The sequence below is a fragment of the Gymnoscopelus braueri genome, assembly GCF_963280865.1.
Source record: "Gymnoscopelus braueri genome assembly, chromosome: 23".
Lineage (NCBI taxonomy): Eukaryota > Metazoa > Chordata > Actinopteri > Myctophiformes > Myctophidae > Gymnoscopelus > Gymnoscopelus braueri.
Genome location: NC_137625.1, coordinates 20,615,765 through 20,634,704, shown reverse-complemented (window position 1 = coordinate 20,634,704; position 18,940 = coordinate 20,615,765). Strand labels below are relative to the sequence as shown.

General features: G+C 41.7%; 1 protein-coding gene across 5 annotated transcripts in view; it reads left to right on the top strand.

The window, feature by feature from the left end:
- The window catches only part of ppp1r12a (protein phosphatase 1, regulatory subunit 12A), a 72,663-nt gene extending 54,750 nt beyond the window's left edge, over nucleotides 1-17,913 (top strand). For 2 of the 5 annotated variants that reach the window (XM_080421721.1, XM_080421720.1), the window contains exons 16-26: nucleotides 1,343-1,433; nucleotides 2,703-2,882; nucleotides 3,326-3,497; nucleotides 4,659-4,780; nucleotides 4,905-4,973; nucleotides 6,801-6,817; nucleotides 7,301-7,421; nucleotides 8,102-8,206; nucleotides 8,317-8,364; nucleotides 9,942-9,992; nucleotides 11,924-13,460. In XM_080421721.1, coding sequence (XP_080277847.1) covers nucleotides 1,343-1,433; nucleotides 2,703-2,882; nucleotides 3,326-3,497; nucleotides 4,659-4,780; nucleotides 4,905-4,973; nucleotides 6,801-6,817; nucleotides 7,301-7,421; nucleotides 8,102-8,206; nucleotides 8,317-8,364; nucleotides 9,942-9,992; nucleotides 11,924-12,061 — 1,114 coding nt within the window. In that variant the 3' untranslated portion in view covers nucleotides 12,062-13,460. The other 3 variants (XR_013932663.1, XM_080421722.1, XM_080421723.1) reach the window with 3 other exon arrangements.
- The last annotated feature ends 1,027 nt before the right edge of the window (nucleotides 17,914-18,940 follow it).

The window sequence follows — 18,940 nt, the reverse complement described above, 5'->3', positions numbered from 1 at the left end:
CAGATGCTGCACGTTTTCCTCAATACAGAGTCTTGGCTCCCAAGTGAATGAGTTCATACTTACTGTATGTACAGCTGAAGGAGGCATATTCTACACTAGAGGAAAGTGCAGGAATCCCCCACACTGTTTGACTCATCTTAAGCCTGATGTATAGTTTATTGCCTGCTGGTGTTGCACGCCAAAAATAACCCATCTACAACATCACAACTGGTCATGTCCACGTTGTTTTCGTCTCACAACACCATTGTACGCCGATAGATATTTTAAAGGCAGGGCAACAGATCATTTTAAATGCGGTATATTCTACTAATATTTGGCATTCTCAACAATAAATATATTTGATAAATGTTGGAAAAAGGTGTTGGAACAGCTAAATCTGCCCCACCCCCAACATTCAATAATCATGCAGTTGAGCAGTTTTGGGACGTCAGCAGTCCACCCTGGTAAACGTCCACCCTGTTAAACCCACCTAAACTCCCTATAAACAAATGCAAGGATACTTATATTTACAGTAAAGAGGCTTCCAGAGCACTGCAACTATATCTGGTTTTGAATTCTAGACAATAGACATTTACAATGTACATTTATAGGCTACCTGTAGGGTCACCTTTTCAAAAGTTCTAATTTCAATGTATATATCAAGAAAGAAACTGATATTTGCCGGACCCAGGGGGTCTAGCTTGCATGAGGCTTTGTACCTGTTTCGTCCATACATGGGCATGGTCACTTTGTCCTTAGGCCCCAGCCATAAAAGTCTGTCCCCCTTTCGTCCATACATGGGCATGCTTTGTACCTGTTTTCTCCATACATGGGCAAAAAACAGGTTTTGGTCACTTTGTCCTTAGGCCCCAGCCATAAAAGTCTGTCCCCCTTTCGTCCATACATGGGTATAGACACAGGCTGACACGTCATGTGAAGTCTGGGTCTGGCAGAACCAGGTCTCCTGGTCTTGTTTTGTTTAGATATGGACCAGTATGTAAATGTGATAAGTTGTCCCCTTATCAGTCTGTATATATTGCAGTTTGCCGGATGCACGGCTCACAAAGATTCACAATAAGAATGTAATAGCCAGCACTCGGAAGTCCTTCTGGTACTTTTAATTCATAGACGCACGGACAGTCACAGCATACACGGACGTGTTTTGCCGTCAAGCCTTCCTCGGCTTGTATGTATGTACAGTATGTATGCTTGAAATCACAGCTGATCAAAAAGGACTGTTTGACTGTCACTCAGCCCCGCAAAAGGTTAAATCATTTAAATAGCCTAGCAATCATCCTATGTCCCAGATGCATATTTATATTCAACTTGTGCTTGTTAATGTGTGTGTGTGTGTGTGTGTTAGGTCATACCTAACGCCAGTGCGAGACGAGGAGTCGGAGTCCCAGAGGAAAGCCCGTTCCAGGCAGGCTCGGCAGTCCAGGAGGTCCACCCAGGTTGGTCCATATGTAACGTCTGAGATTCGAACCCGGGTCTTCCACTAGCTAGAGGGAGGGAATTCCCCCTTGACCAGGGGAGTTATTAGGCTTTTGGGCTTCAGGATGAGCTACTCTGCGACACATACACCCCCCTTACTCCTCATGGAGGGGCCTTAAATATTTCTTCTCGCTGTTAAAATATGACTGAAGTCAAGGTCTCTTTTAATTGACCATGACAAAACAAAACAAAATTCGACTTGACAACACAGTGACAGATGTAAATGTATTGATTTATTACAGCCACAGCATCGCACTTATTTAGATAACTAAGTTAAAATTAAATGACTTTTGGAAGATGTTGAACTTGTTTGATTTAATAATACATGAGCATTGTTGTTGCTGGAATGTGTTGTGTACCGCCAGCAGCCTTTCATAACCGTTGGATTTTTATGAGGGGCTGAACATGAAATAATTATAACTGTCTACTCAACGTCAACGTAGGCGCCTTAGCTACATTGTCAAGTACTCTGTGTAATTTTTAAATAGATTTTAGAATAACTGGTTCCCACGCAACTTGAACAGTGCTTATTCGACAGTGACTCCATGTGTGTCGGAAGAGATGTGGTTGTCTGCACCTTCACTTCTTAAATTTATTTATTTCTTATATCCTTTTTTTCTATTGAAAAGTATTGGTTCTGGCACAGTTTTAAAAGTACCAGTTTAGCACCAGTATAAAACCCAAACAATATAGATTCAATTGGGGAGAAAAAAAACACAGTTGAGCAAAAAAAGAGAGAAAAGTGGCCATTGAATAGTTTTTCTTATTACTGCTTAGTGATTTATTGACAGTTATGAACCTCCCATCCATGACAGACTACCGTTTTGTTGTCGTTTTTATACATCTGAGGCAGTTTTGAACTAACGCCGCGAGAACTTGTAGATTGTCCATTTTGTTTTTTTCTATTATTTTATTGGAGATTTGAAGTGGTCAAACTAGCAATAAATGTTTTCCATAAAACCCTAATGGTCACAGATATGTCATAAAAGCAAATGATCAGTCTGTAATTTCTTCACCTGGTTGGCAGTATGTGTGTAGAACAGCAGGAACATTACTTAATCATAATTTTACATATTTTGTTAATTGTTTAGGAAACAACGCTAGTGTGGGGGGCTCCTTTCACATTGTTTTACAAATCACGTAATAGGACTTGGCCATACAAGTTTTTTCAGTCGAGATTTTATTTTGCTTTAGTTTAATCCATGCTCTCTGTCTGTGTCTTCCTGCAGGGTGTGACGCTGACCGACCTCCAGGAAGCGGAGAAGACCATCGGCAGGAGCCGCCCCACGCGGACTCGGGAGGAGGAGAAGGAGGAGAAAGAGAAGCAAGATAAGGAGAAGCAGGAGGAGAAGAAGGAGACGGAGGTCAAGGAAGACGATTACAGGTCAAGATACCGCAGCTTTGAGGAGGTACGTGGACTCTGTTGGCTGTTAAATGTGAATTGATAGAATGAATTGCATTTTACCTTTAGTTTTTTTTCCTATATACCAAATGCTTGTGGTGTTGGTTCTTATTCTGTAATAAGAAAGGAAAGTTGTGATAAAGGCTGGTAGAAACTGCACTCCTGAGCTATTATTATGATAGAATTATTATTATTGTGTTTTTTTCTTTATCCTAAAAGTTGCATTACTTTCTACTTGAGGCAGTTGGACAAAAACTCTACCCGCTATCTCGTCTTTGCAATAGAAATGCGTGGCAGCAACAAACAAAAAAGCCCAGGTCGTTATGTAGTGTAATGCACTAAATGAGACAAATTGCTTGCATGTGCAAACATACAGGGCAATAAATATAGTTCTTGTTTCTTTAATATACTGACGTCCTGCACTGATGTCTTATCCCTCTCAACCTCCAGACCTATCAGCGCTACCGGCCCTCGTCCTCGTCCACCTCCACCACCTCCACAATCAGCACATCCTCCACCCCGTCCTCCAGCGCCACCCTGACCTCTAGCTCCCTCAGCAGGCCCAACAGCCTGACGGGCATCACCTCTGCCTATAGCCGCTCTTCCAGGGACACCGAGAAAGGTGAAATGCATTGCATCATTACAATTTAGGCATTTAGCAGACGCTCTTATCCAGAGTGTCTTAAAGGTGTTTTATCGAATATGCATGCACATCATGTATGGCATTCATACTGTGTCACAGTGTTGCTGTGACGTTTATGTATCACAGAATCATCTTTATTTTGTTGTATCACAGTGGGGGTGGTGCTGGCAGTGTAAACGTCAACCGCCTCTGTGTATTTATATTGTGGCTTATGCACAAGTGCATGTTATTAATAAATGCCGATTATGGGGGACATTTTGCATGTGTGTCGATGACCCTCACTTGCACCTTTTATGAAATGGCCGGCTGAGCCCTAGTTTTGGGTTAAGAGTTCAACACATATACTGGCAGGGCGTGGGGGCGAACCAGTGACCTTCTGATTACCAGACGGACTCTCTACCTACCGAGTTAGCTTGCAGTGAGCCATTTGGCTTCGGTCAGGAATGCTAACAATGCTAACAAGCTATTTCTTGGCTATGTGACAAGTCAATATAGAAATGTAAGAAAAATGAAAATGTGATGCTATCCCCTCTTAATATAAAGCCATAGAAGCCAGACGGGTTGAGCTGGATTCCACCTGGCTCTGGCATAGGTTCCCACAGGGTCCATGTTCACATGGGAACGCTGCCACATGCTGCTAAAGATACAGACAGGAGAAAAGGATTGGGTTGCTGTTTTAAGTAAAATAGCTTTCCTCTTCAGGAATACAAAAAAGACCTCAATCTATCCCACTGAAGGAAACAGTGATGACTTTGTTCCCTCACAGCAAAAAGAAATAAGCTGTTTTCTTTGAACTCCTGCCAACTCGATTGTATTCCTGTCGGTGCTCAGTACCGTAATTTAAACGCAATGGTTGACCTGAGCTTTTCCTGACCATTATTAAAGGTCACGTTCCTGTTATGATTTCCTCATAGCCGTTCTGAAGATACAATAAGAAAGGTGTGCCAGGTGTCAATTTACAGTTCCCAGTTCAAACGTTGTTGATGGCCAATTGTTGATGCGGACAAGGGCCGACGTTGAAGCGCAACAAAGGAACTGGAAAGGTCACTCCATCTTCCAAGCGCTGGAATGTCAAGTCACATGATTGTATGCGTGGTACAAACCTGCCTTCTGTGTCCCTTCTTCCTTCCCGATGAACAGATACAGATAAAAAGGAGGAAGAGAAGGAGGGAGAGGACAAGTCTCAGCCCCGCTCCATACGGGATCGCAGGCGGCCCCGGTCGAAGAGACGCTCCACTGGGGTTTCCTACTGGACCCAGGATGTGAGAGAGACGCACACGCACACGCACACGCACACGCACACGCACACACACAATATGGAATATTGAAAAGTACAGCAGTTTCATGTCATTTCTAATGAGGGTCATATGTTTGTTTTACTTCCAGAGTGATGAAAACGACCCAGATCAGCAGTCTGACTCAGAGGAAGGCAGCACCAAGGGGGAGGAGCCTCAAGTAAGGACACAGCCTTGAGTCTTCTTTTTTATTTGTATTTTTGTTTGAATTTAGATGTTTTTACAAATGGTCAAACAGTAAAAAGTGAAGATAAGTCAGAAGTATCGTCAGACGTATAATGACACTCCCCCTGCAGCATCCAACAAACATTTTTAATGATTTGTACAACAGTGGAGTGAAGTTGGACTCCTCACTGTTACTTCCTAGAATAGGAGTAGCTGCAGTCTGTCAGTCCGCACTGTGCAGCAGTGGTTCCCAAACAATGGGTCGGGACCCTTTTTTGAGTCCAGAACAAAAACAAAAGTCTAAAGTTTTCCAAAATTTCAGAAATTTTCTAAAAATAAATCCATCCATAAATAAAATAAACTGAAGGAATTGTGACAATAAAGTGTAAATGAGCCATTAAGCCTGTTTTATACTTAATGGCAATGAAAATAGTCGATCTACAAGCTCACAGGTTGTGAGCTATTTCGGTGCACGGCGGTATGCGCAACAAGTATAAATCAGGCATTGGACTTCTGTACTCTGCAGCAGATGTTGCCGACACAGCAGGCAATCAGACCTGTTGTGTGCTTCAGCACTGTCATTCATTGCACTGCAAGGCTTGCATGATGTCTTGGCTACACATTGTTTCAGCTGCTCCTCTAATCATTGTCCGTCAGCATCAGGAAGCTGAATGCAATTTTAAAATAGCTTGACCCCCTCTCCTGACCCGCGAGCCGCCATCACCATATCTGATCTCTACCCCCACTTTGAGGCCCGTAACTGGGGCAGCATAAGCGAGGAGAGGTCGGAGAGCGGTGGTAAAACCTTGAGGCTCTTTAGAACTGGGAGCTTTGGCAGCTATTCAAGAATGCATGTTTGGAGAGGAGGGGGTGGTGTGCAGGTCAGCTGCTGAGACAGACCGAGAAAGAGCAGTATAGTTTACAGGAAAATGTGTACTTTATTAGCAGTTTATTCAGCTCTGTGTGCCTGAAATGGCTGCCTTAACTGGGCAGAATCTTGCGTCTAATTTTAGTGTTGAGGTTGCTCATAAGTGCAACGCTAACTACAGGCTTCACACCTTAATCGACGCAAATGTATCGCTGTCATGACAAACATTCACAATGTCCTGGTGAACATGAAAGCCCCTCATCCCCAAAATGTGTTTTGTTTTTTCGTTTGGTTAATGCACTTTTGAAGGTTACACATGAAATTAGTGGTAGTTTCTTGCACACGGCATATCTCCAACACTTTAATCTTACAACTAAAATCTGGTCTACAGACTAGCACTCTTGCATGTTTGATGCAGGGCATGCAACTCTGACGGGATGGGACGTCACATGCCAATCACCTCCACACTAAATACATGCATTGGTCTATGAGGAAGTACGCAACGATATGGGGGGATACGAACGTGACCCCAACACGTGGGGCCAGGGGAGGAAATAACTGGCTTGTTATGTTTTCATTGCATGTGTTTGTTTGGATGTTCTCTGTGGATACCTGTTGTATTACCTGATCGTATTAGAGTTCTGGCGGATCACAGGTAGATAGTGGAATACTAAATGAGGGAAAAGAAGGAGGTAATATATAAAGCTTCTTTAGGGACGTTTTTGGGGCGAGAAAAATACATGTACATGTATTGAACAGAGATGATGTTTCTGTGGATTTCAAATCACGTTGGGGGATATGTGGGCAGGGACTTTAAATATTAATCTTGGATTTCCTTCGCTGTGCCTTGTCTAGACACTGATGAAACTAACTGCTTTGAAATTATGTGAAGTGCCACATTTGCATGCCATCTAAGCACAAGAGAATTCACATTCTGTTTCTGTTCTCTTTCAGAGCGATCGTCTGTCCAGGTATGTTGATACCCATATTACCTCTCTTCTACTTTCACAATGGTTTAACCCAGGGGTCTTCAACCTTTTCAGGCCAGGGACCCCCAAACTGATGGGCAAACTGAGGTTCCGATTCCACAAAACGTCTTCTAAATCCTAAATTAGTGATTCTCAAACTTTTTCATGTCAAGATCCACCCAAAATTACATGCATTTGGCTGCCGACCCCCATCTGAAAATATTTTGTTCCAGGGACTCTCCCAGAAGCAAAGATTTGAGTTAAAAATGTTTGCACAAATATTCACAATTTTTCAAAAATAGCAGCTATTTCTTCTATTTCTGAATAGCCAAGGTATAAAATAATGGTTTAAGTGGTTACACAGATGCGTTCCCGGTTTTAATGGGTTAAGAAAACACTATTCCAACACTATCACACTACAGACCTGTTATGTTTTTCACAGTTGATGAGGCTAATAGCGAGGTCCTTTCATCACTCTCGTTTCAGACACGAGAGCAGTACTTCATCCTCCGACCGCATTGACCCTCTAGGTAGCCGTGGCTACGGCGAGGGTCGGAGGCCATACTCAAGCAGGCTGGAAAGAGATGACACCACTGACTATAAGAAGGTATACCATTACTTATGACTTTTTAAATGGACAATAGAATGGTAAATGGTGCCTTTTATATAGCATTATGTGCATTACATTCACCCACCCACACACCAATGGCGGAGGCAACCATGCAAGGTACCAACCTGCTCATCGAGACTAGTTAAGGGTTAAGTATCTTGGCTCAAGGGCACTTTTGACACAAAGCCAGGAGGAGCCAGGGATCGAACAAGTAACTTTCAGATTCTAAGATAGCCACTCTACCTTCAGCCTGAAAAAATGTCAGTGAGTGCAGCGTTGCATGTCGATGAGGCTGACCAGTGTTAATTTTGACAGTAAAATGTATATTTAGTCATAGTCTTTTGAATAAAATTTCATTTCAGTTTTAGTCATATTTTAGTAATTTGAAATGTTTTAGTTTTAGTCTAGTTTTAGTCGACTAAATATACAATTTTAGTCGACTAAATCTACAGTTGTTTTTGTCGACAAAAATGTATTATGGCGTCATAATGCCTGATTTTACGCTTGGTTGCATGCTGAAAATAGCTGATTTATTTCGTTTTGGTCTGTGAAAAAAGGTAGTTGACGAACATTTTTCGTCATAGTTTTAGTCGACGAAATGAACACTGGTGAGAAGCGTATTACAGGTGTACCACTTTGATGCACAACGTGTGCTTTTGTTTCCTCTCTCCCTATAGCTCTATGAGCAGATTTTAGCTGAAAATGAGAAGCTGAAGGCCCAGTTACGTGACACTGACCTGGAGCTGGCGGACATGAAGTTGCAGCTGGAGAAAGCCACACAGGTACATCAACTGGCCCTGTTTGTACCTGGGATTAATGTGGTTTGGGGTTAATGAGGTCATTATCCTGAATGGGCCTTGTATCACAAACTGTTGTTTTTTCCCTTTTGCAGAGGCAGGAACGTTACGCTGACCGGTCGCAACTTGAGATGGAGAAAAGGGTAATAATGACAAACTCCTATGCCAACATTTATTTTGTTGATTGTATTTTGATGGGGTTATTTTCCTGAAATATAAAAATATATATTCTTTCTCAAAAAGATCCCTGGTTAATAAGCGTTATATGCCTTAATACATTATAATTGCCCTCTATAACTAAAAATGTAAATGAAAAACACTGTAAATATTTTATTTATTTTAGAAATGGTTCATCTTTTACTCAATAGGGGCAATGCCCGTCGCAAGCTGATTCATGTCCATGTGTGGTCCAGCCCTATGGAACGTATGTGCTAATAAAACATTTAAAATATTGCTTTGATATTAACCTTAGGAAGTATTAAGTTGTTTTTTAGTTAGCACATACATTCCATACACTCCATAGGGCTGGACCACACATGGACATATGACATCATCAGCTTGCGACGGGAGTTGTCCCTATTGAGTGAAAGATGTACCATTTCTAAAACAAATAAAATATTGCAGGTGTTTTTCATTTCAAATTTTTGTTATATAGGGCAATTATACTGTATTAAGGCATAACAGGCTCATTAGCCAGGGATCCTTTCAAGGCTTGTAGATTCGGGAAAGTTGAGCTCAGATGCCCTTTCCCATTGTTTTGCCTGGATTATGACCTCTTACTGCTGGAACAGTATTGTAACATTATGCTAATGGATTTATGTCTGAAGGTAACAAGCAGGCCCCAATATCATCTGGGTGGCGGTATGATCTTCTAAACAAGAGTTGTTGTTTTTATGCCAGTCTTCTCTGCTGTTGGCTGTCGTGTCACAAATACCCTTGTACCTGGGGTGGAGGGAGAACACCACACTCCCAAAACACCCAGCGCCTTCTCTCTCACGTGTTTTTTTCCAAACTTCAAGGCAACCGTGTGGTCACCACTTGTCAAGACTGTCTTTTTTTACTTTTTGTTTCTGGAGTGTGTGCTGCAGCACGCGTGTGCAGGCAGTAGACGAATAAGGAATTGTGCGCTCACTGTTAAAATACTCTGGCATGTGTGTTTTGTGCATTCATCAACTTTCCTTTTGCAATCATATTTGATGGTGGCTGAAATCTATATAGTTTAACCTTAGCTGTAACACCTCAGCTGTAACACCATAACCCATCAATCACATAGACTTTATCGCAAGATTACTGCTTGATGACCATGTTCTAACATAAAGTCATATCTGATCGTTGTACCACCTGTCTTCATTCCCTGACAAACAAGCCTCTAGTGTATATTCAGTTAACCATTTCAACCCTGATGTCTGAGTCATTTCATTAACTCGGCCGCCAAACATGATCTATTACTCCACTACCAGTGGCACACATAACATCATTTTAACTTTAAAAGAGGTTGTTAAAATCACTTTGCCTGGTTGTGGCTTGCAGACACCTCACTATCATGTGTGTGTTACTGTGTTCACGTGTGTGCAAATGGCTACCTCCTCACCATCTCACGGGTCTGCTTAGTGCAGTGTATAGAGCGTCTGATGAATTGTCTGTGTTTACTTGCGTATTATGGGTTTGGTGTCTATAGAAGTAAACCCAGGGTTCATATCTTTTGTCCTCCGTCCCACAGGAAAGAAGAGCTCTAGAAAGGAAGATCTCTGAGATGGAGGAGGAACTCAAGGTAACATCTCACAATAACTGTACTTTTCTGAATGACGATGTGTTTATTGATTTCATGACTGTACTTGTAATGTGCGATACAGGGATGTTATTTCTTTCTTCTATTTCCAAAGGTCAGTACAGTTGTTTGGCAAAATTGGCACTTTCAGATGAATTTAGCGAACTTTAGCATGTTTCCTGACATCAGTCAGTCCATGATCTTAAAATACAAATTCCGTACATAATGTACGGGATACGGCATGTAATCTGATCTGTCATAAATCGTGGATCACTGCTTTGGCTTATCAGTGCTAGAGGGTAGCACAGATCCAGAAAATTGGACCTGGTCAGAAATGGACCAGAGGAACATTTTATATTACTGGACCCGGTCCGAAACTGACCCGGAGATAATTGGACCCGGTCAAAAGTAGATCAGAGGAAATGTGGACCCGGTCCGCAACGAACCCATGGATCATTCTAATTCATTAGACCCAGTCCACTGGACTCTAGACCCATACTGGACCTGATGCACATTTATTCTAATTTCACCGTGGCATTGAGACTATACGCTAGTGTCACCTCCCGTGCCCCGGCAGAGCCTCCAGAGGGGTAGTCTCAGTCTTTCACAGACAGAGCTAAGTTGAGAGAGTACATTTTTGCCGACTTTCTTACCGTCCCCGGCGATAATGACCACAAACGTGCTCCACACAGATGACATTACATTTCCAATTTCCTGGTGGATTTTGTTTGCATTTCACCTCACTAAAGCAAACCTCAATGCTGTTCAGCAGGCGGAATATGCACTGCATTGCACTTGGGATTGAATCGGCTGTTAACATTAAACGTGGTTCTTTCAATATGCGACAACAGGGTATATGGATCTTAGAACGTAATTACAAGACATTTGTCTTGTTTTAAAACCGAAGGTTAAAGAGTTTAACATGAAAAAAAAAGAAAAGCCGATGGGTTTTTCTCGGGTCCATACGGGTCCATCCCTTTCAGATGTACTTACCCGAGACCAGTGGCAATTATAATTGATACGACCCATACCCGAGGGACGACTCAATATTTTGGACCCGAGTCGAGTCTCGGGTTTTCGGTTCTGGGCGGACCCGTGCTACCCTCAATGTGCAGAAGTAACAGGATATTATCTCAGGTATAAGTTGGCCATAAGACTCCTCAATAGAAATTTTGCCTTAATGCTGTACACATGAAAAGAGTTGATTACATTTACAAGGATCCATTTATATAAAGATATGCGAGATGATGATGTCATAAAACCACTACTGTACATCAAGCCTTTATATTAGCAGATTTATTTTTTGTATTCAGTCGGGCCAGTAAGAACAAATTACCAGATCACCCATTTTAATCGAGGCTAACAGAATTTTCAAGCTGTTTTTAAAGAGATGTCCACTTGAATGTTATTTTTTTGGTAAACCGATGGGGGGAGATATACCCCAAAGCTGTTGAATCGTAGCCGTGTTGTGTCCTTCCCAGCAGTATGATAATGTAGTACAGTACGCTCTTTTCTAGGTCGTAGGCAGCTACTCTGATCTTATCGCTGTCCTTTTCTATTCAACTCTGCTAGCCCAGAGGAAAATCTCTCTCGAACACGCAGCAGCCGAAAGAGCTCTTATCACTCCTTCAGTTTTCCGATCTCTCTCTCCCCATTATTCTAACAATCTTCCTTTTCTGTTTTCCCTCCTCCTCTCTCTCTTTCCCTATTCATTTATATTGTGCTATCACTAACCGTCCCTCTCCCCTCCGTACCTCTCCCTGATTCGTTTTCTGTTTCTTTTCTACGAACGCTCATAACATTCACCCCTTACTACTACTTGCCTCTCTGCCCTTCTTTTCCTCCATTTTTTTCTTCTTTATTTTCTCTCTCCTTCCATACCCCCTTCTTCCTGTTGTTGTGTGGTGTTTTTTTTCTTTGTTGTTTTCCTGCAGAACCTCCCCCAGGTAAAGCAGGTTCAGACCCTGCGGCAGGTTAAAGAGAGGCTGCAGGCAGAGAACCGGGCCCTGGCCCGCGTGGTGGCTAAGCTCTCCCAGTCCGCCTGCAGCCACCTGCCCGCCGTCGACCTCTAAAAGCCACGCCCCGCCCGCCCGTCCGTCCGTTCGTCAGTCAGCCTACCACCTCCTCTTCCTACACCTCCTCCTTCTTCTTGTCCTCCTCCTTCTCCTCACGTGTCCCCCAACCTTACCCTTCTCATGCTCCATTTCCGCACCGCCCCGCATCCATAGACAGGCAGGTGTCCAGCCGCCCAACCACCATGATTTTGATGCTCCTCCCTTCTTAACTAGCACCCCTGCCCCCCTTGCCCTGGTTTTCAGATTGGGGAGGGTGTTTTTATTTGATGTTTGCTGACGGGGCACTCTCCTTATATGCAGTACACGTTTCCAAAGTTTTACCAGTTTTAAGCATACACATAAATGCTACCATAGGTAATAATGTTACATTTTGTATATTGGGGTCATGCCAGGTGAGTATCAGCATAGACTTGCAGGTATTTCACTCATACCCAATTTGGCTGGTTATAATGCATTTTATTTACACACAATTATGGTTACATGTTTTTCAATTACAGGGTATTAAATGGAGCCTTTTCACAGACGTGTCATAACTTTGTAAACTCAGGTGTAGCTAATTAAATGAAGTGTCATAGCATCAACAGCAGTGAGAATGAAACACAGCATAGGTCCAGGCGTAAGAGTCAATAACTAAAGATAATGTACAATAGTGTGCTTCTGCTCCTACAGTAGATATTTGCTCGATCTGTGAATGAGTGAAAATATGTACAGTCTATCAATAAATATAAATGTACTGTGAATATATGAATGAATATTCATCTATCACTATATTGTATATCAATCACCAGTGAATATACAGTATGTACAGTATCAACCATGAGTATACAGGTTTAGACAGTATATGCACGTCTGGATATATGCATGTCTATTAACGGTATCCACCATGAGTATATGAATGAATATATGTACAGTCTCAACACTGAATACACAGGTACATAACAAATATCATGGAAAAGTAAATACAAATCCATATAATTCAAAAAGTGAAACTTAAATATATATATATTTTTTTTTTATGTATTAATTTAACATGGTGAAGTAAGACCAATCAAAAAGATGATTTATAATACAGAATGTCTGAAAAATATGTTCATTTATGCACTAAATACTTGGTCGGACTCCTTGTACACTAATTACTGCCTCTTTTCAGGTGAATGTTAATTTTGTGTTTAATTTGGAAATTAAAGTCCCTGAGTCTGGAGGAAGAGTGGAGAGGCACAGAATACAAGATGCTTGAAGTCTAGTGTGAAGTTTCAAATGTTTTGGAGTGCCATCGTCATCTGCTGTGTTGGTCCACTGTATTTCATCAGGTCCCCGCTAAAACTACTAGTCAATGGTTTGCTGACCATGGTATTACTGTGCTTAATTGGCCAGCAAACTCCCCTGACCTGAACCCCATAGAGACTTTTTTAGGGGTATTTTCAAGAGGAGAATGACACACCAGACCCAACAATGCAGACCAGCTGAAGGCCCTTCAGTACTAAGCAAACCTGGGCTTCCATAACACCTCAACAGTGCCACAGGCTGATCACAGCCATTCCACGTCGCATTGCAGTCATTTGTTCAAAAGTAGCCCAGACCAAGTATTGAGTGCATAAATGAACATCCTTTTCAGATGGTTGACATTTCTGTATTTGAAACTATTCTGTTATGTAATCTAATATTTTGAGATACTGGCCATTTGATGTTCATGAGCTGTATGACATCGCCAAGAAAAAATATTTGAAACATTTCACTTTATGTGCAGTGAATGTAGACTATATGAAAGTTTCACTTTTTGAATTATGGGAACGATATTCAAGATTTTTTGGAATGTACCTGTATATGGGTCGATATATCTACAATTAATTGACGGTGAATATGAGAATGAATAGACAGTATATGGTCTGTTAGCAGACCTTCAACCGTGAGTGTCTGGATGTATCAACAGTTTGAGTGACCTAAGTACAGTCTCAACAGTTATCCTTAACGGACATCTGTCAAAGTTCGGCAATGTACATACTAGTAGTCTGTGTGCAAGTGCACCAGAGTCCATGCAGGAGTCAGTAGCTGACTCAGTGCAGGTCTTAAAGTTCTCATTTGGTGTCATGCTTGGTTGTGAAGCCTGATGGTTACAGACGAGTGATGAATCTGTGGCTGAGTGTACCACATCTTAGCTAGCTCATCATAGAGAGGATGGGTGTGGTTCTCCAGGATGGCTTCCAGCTTCCTAGTCATCCCTCCCCTCTGGAACCACCTCCAGATTCTGCAGTTCAGCTTCAACTACAGAGCTGGCCTTTCCCACCTCGTTCAGTTTATTGGCATGGGTTGTGGCGTTAACTCCCCAACATACCATGACAAAGAAGACGACACTGGCTACTATGGACTAGTAGAACATTTGCAGCACCCTGTTGTACACATTGAAGACCTGAGCCTCTGTTGTCAGGCCAGTCCAGTCCAAATATTCAGTGCTCCTTGGCATACCTTTTCAAATTGACTCATTAATTTGGCTCTGCTGTCTTTACCCTGCAATGACATGTCTGTGAAACGGGTCCTTTGCATGAAGTTTATTAAACACATTTTTCAGTACTGTAAAGGAAAGTGTCCCTTGTCATACAGGTCCTAGTCTTGATGCCTCTAAAAAGGGAGTGCACAGGTTTAGTTTGGCTTGTTCTGGCTTCTTTGCATGAAGTGGCTTTCTTTTTTTCTGTACATTTTGGCCCAGTTTTTAAAAGACTTATGTGAAACCCCCACTTTTTTTCTTGTTTGTCAGCCAATATGGCGCTTAAATTACACGATTAGTACTTAAACCTTAATATTAGTGATTTATGCTTTACAGTGCAATACCCGCTTTGAATTGTATGGTAAAAATGAACAATATACCACTGATTGAGTGATGGAAATGTTTATCGCCAGAGTGCTTTTGTGGAGTAATTCAATGTGGTGTTCTGGACTAATACAGCAATTCAGATTGTAAAATTATCATGACGTGATAACATCAAGCAGGGAAATGTATTAGACGAGTCCACACACCTTTTGTGGGCACTGTGACCCAACACATTGGCAATTACAGCCATCTGAAAAACTAGCGTAGATGTCCACCCATTTATGCTTTTAAAGTTCAACCCACAAACGGATTCCTTTGCAATTGCCTGCATCGTCAGCCAAGCACCAGTACTGCCAGTATCTACGTGGATACTGCGAGATGGCCTACATTACTTTGTGTGGATCAAAGGAGTGAGTGGCTGATCTGGCAGGGTTTTTGATTTGTTTGTTTGTATTGTGGCTGCCAGTGAGTAGCCATTCTGGTCCTGCATGGCTCTGTATCAGAAACCTTTGGCCTGTTGGTGTGTCCGCTTCTTTTCTCTCTCCTGATTTTTGGAACAAGGATGCAATTAAACGTAAAAAAAAAGTTGCAATGGTGAGAGACGGCTGTGTGACTGGTATGAGATTGCTGACACATGCTGCAAATTGCAATTAACAAGTTTGTGAAAACTGGACTTAACTTTGACATCACTAGATCTGTCGAGACCCATCTAAAGCCCTTTCCTCCCCCACCCCTTTTTTTTCTCTCTTTCAGACGCTACCAGACTTGAAAGCAGACAACCAGAGACTAAAAGATGAGAACGGAGCCCTTATTCGAGTCATTAGCAAGCTTTCCAAGTAGTACAAGACCCCACACCGCCTACCCGCCCTGTCCTCTGCACCCCCACTTCCTCATGACAGTGACTAATGGAATTGCACATTTAGTTATTAATTGCAACAGACATCAGAGACAAGACTCCCTTTATTTTCGCCCCCGCCCGCCCCCAACTCTTACGTCTGAGTTTTACTTACTGTAGTTGCTTGTGCGTGTCGTGCACTGGAAGTAGCTAATTTACACAATGTGCCGTGGCACCTTGTGAGCTTGTAGATCTGCTTTGATGTGCGATGCGGGCACGCAATTAAGTATAGGTCAGGCATTAGCTGTATTTGCTCCCTACATCCTCCACTGCAGCATCCATTCTTCCTTCATTCGTTGGTTCGTTCAAACATTCATCCAGCCATGCCTCTGCCACCTGATATATTTTAATCCACTTGATTCTGTGGCTGCGGTCCAGATAGAACCACTGAGTTTACACATTACACAGCAAAAGGAAAAGGGTAGTGAAAAAGCATGATGTGGGCGCAGACGCCTGAAAAACTATTTAACCAATACGCCTTAAGCAAAATGTATACTTTGTTGTGTGACTGCGTCGCTCACCAAATATAGCAGATATTTGGTGAGTATCACGGCTGTATGACGAAGTATAAATTAGGCTTTAGCTGTACATAAAAAGGATAAACACTTGCATCAATCACTCGGCTGTCACGGTTATGATCCAACAACTGATTTTATTTGTGCCACGATCTCTTAATCGATGTCATCGTTCTTTTTCCTTTATTTTTTAATTTAATTTAATTAAGATTTATTTTGCTCCTCTTCCTGTCCAGTGCTGTGCGGGTTCCCCGTTCAATCCTCCATTTGTTTCCCCCAAAAGTGCCAGTTTGTGCCCTGCGTGTGTGTGTTGAGGTTTGTGTCCAGTGGCTGCCCTATCTTTGTGCAGAGTGATCTGCTCCCCTGTTCCCACCCTCCATTACACATCACCAGGGCACGCACGCACGCACAAACACAGGCCTCCTTGCTCTCTTTCTATCTATATCTAAACACCCACCCTCTCCATTTCTGTGCTTCTGTGCGTCTTCCTCCAAGAGGGAAAATTAATTCTCGCTTTACAGAACAAGGTGGACCTGGTGGAATTTAAGCTTTCACTGTATGTGCAATATGCATTTATTTCTTTAAAAAAAATGCTTTAATGATGAGTCCATCAGCAGTAGAGGTCTCCACTCTTCCATCACCCCCCCCCCCCCAAACTCCAGCCTCTTTTTTTTTCCTTTATTTTTTTTAACCACTTGAACCCTAACATCCCTATTTTGGGGCTAATAGTCTATGCTAAACGGACATTTAGCATAGACCAAAAACAGGAGGGGGCCTAGTATAGAGCCCTTGGGAATCCGGTCAACTAAGTATAGGGTTTAAGTGGTTATGTTTGTAGTGTAGTCGGTTTATATTCTGTATTCCTCACTTTGTTTTAGCAGGTACTGAGTGATGCTGTATATACCTGTATGTATTGTTTGAGACAGCACATGGCATGCGTTTATGGTTCCCGTCTGTTACTATTAAAAGTATACAAATTCCAGAGGACAAAAAGTGTGTTATAATTTCAAAAACAAACAAAAAAAACTATTTTTTTTAATAGTCTAAAGACATTGGATTACATTAGAGCCTCTCTTAGAGGGAATGGCTGGCAGTGTTCAGTGCTTTTTTCCAGTTTTAAAAATAAAGTGTTCACATAATTGTGAGATAAAATAATATAATTGCTTCACTACATTTCACACATTGTATCTTTGGAAGAGTGCTGTTCATTTTCTTTTTGTTCTTTTTTTTAAAGCTGTAGTATAGCCAAGGTGTTGTCACTAAAAGAAATCTTAGGTATCGCTAACCCAGTCCATTTTACAATGTCTACATGCACTGTCAACGCCATGTGAGGAGTCTTGATGTCAGGTTAAAACAACTTGCCACCCTCATATAGTCCATGCATCTGAAACACACATTTTATGCATTTCAGTGGCCTTTTGAAGAATATTTTAGTAAAAGAGTAAAGAAAAAATGTTGCTGCAGATGAACTGCTGACCATCTATTCTTTGGTTTAGATTCCTTTTTTCTTTTGATGTTATATTTTCCTTTTTAAAATTTCCCATCTTGTAAAATAGATGTGTGGCTTCATACATGCAAGCTGTGCTGTGACTACAAACCACTGAAGAGTTCATTAAAAATAAACTTGTACATTGTAAAAGTTCCCATGTTTGAGTGTTCTTTCCCTTTTTCATTTATGAAAGAAAAGCCTACCAGGTGTAAACGCCAACATGGTCTTATACTTGCATTATTTTATTAATGATTATAATTTATAGGCTAGACAGTTAATTCACAAGTAGGACATACATTATGAGATAAACTGTTTCTCTAAATCCAACATGGCAAGGATGGAGCAGAACTACAACCTCAACCCGTCACTATGGCTTGTAGGTCTGTTTTTTTTTTTGGCATGTGACGTCATGTCAAATTACAAATCGGGCCTTAATATCCAAATTGTATTTTGCTTTAAGTTGAGAAAGAGGCAGTACAGTCACTGAATGTTTGTTTTATTTTATTGGGTCTCCATGTGCTTTACCATCAAGTAGATGTCTGTACTGTACCATACTGCCTCGCACCACTAGATGGAGCTCCACTTTACATACTTGAAGTTGAAAAGCATGCACCCAATGTGATTTTACAGTAGTGTATTTTGTATGATGCTACAGAATGTGAGATGGTGATGGGTGCTTTTGTTTTCTCCTTCCTCTTCCCCCAGGCTTAACGACGCCATGGGAAAATATTTGTATGTCGTGTAAACCAAGGTATCACAGAAGGATCACACCCATATTCAGTAGAAACTCATAATCCTACTGTACAATCTCACTCTTGGTGATTTATGTGTCACAAGAGTAAGCCCATTATTTACATTTGCATATAAGGACGATGGCTCTTAACAACACAGGGCACGCTCTAATGAGGCGTTATAGATATTGCTTCAGGGATACATAATTGTGCTTTAATTGCCTAGAGTCATGCAAAATACTTGTGCTTTTCCGTTTTCCCTTGCCTGGGCACATGGTTGAGGGTTTCTGAGTCTGGTTTGCATCTTCTTGACGTTGACACAGCAATGCCGTCTGCGAGCTCAAGCAGCTTGTCCTAATGAGGACCTTCACCGAAGATAATGGGAAAAAGATCACTTGGACAGCGTTCCAGACTTAAAAAAGACCACAGATAATTAAATG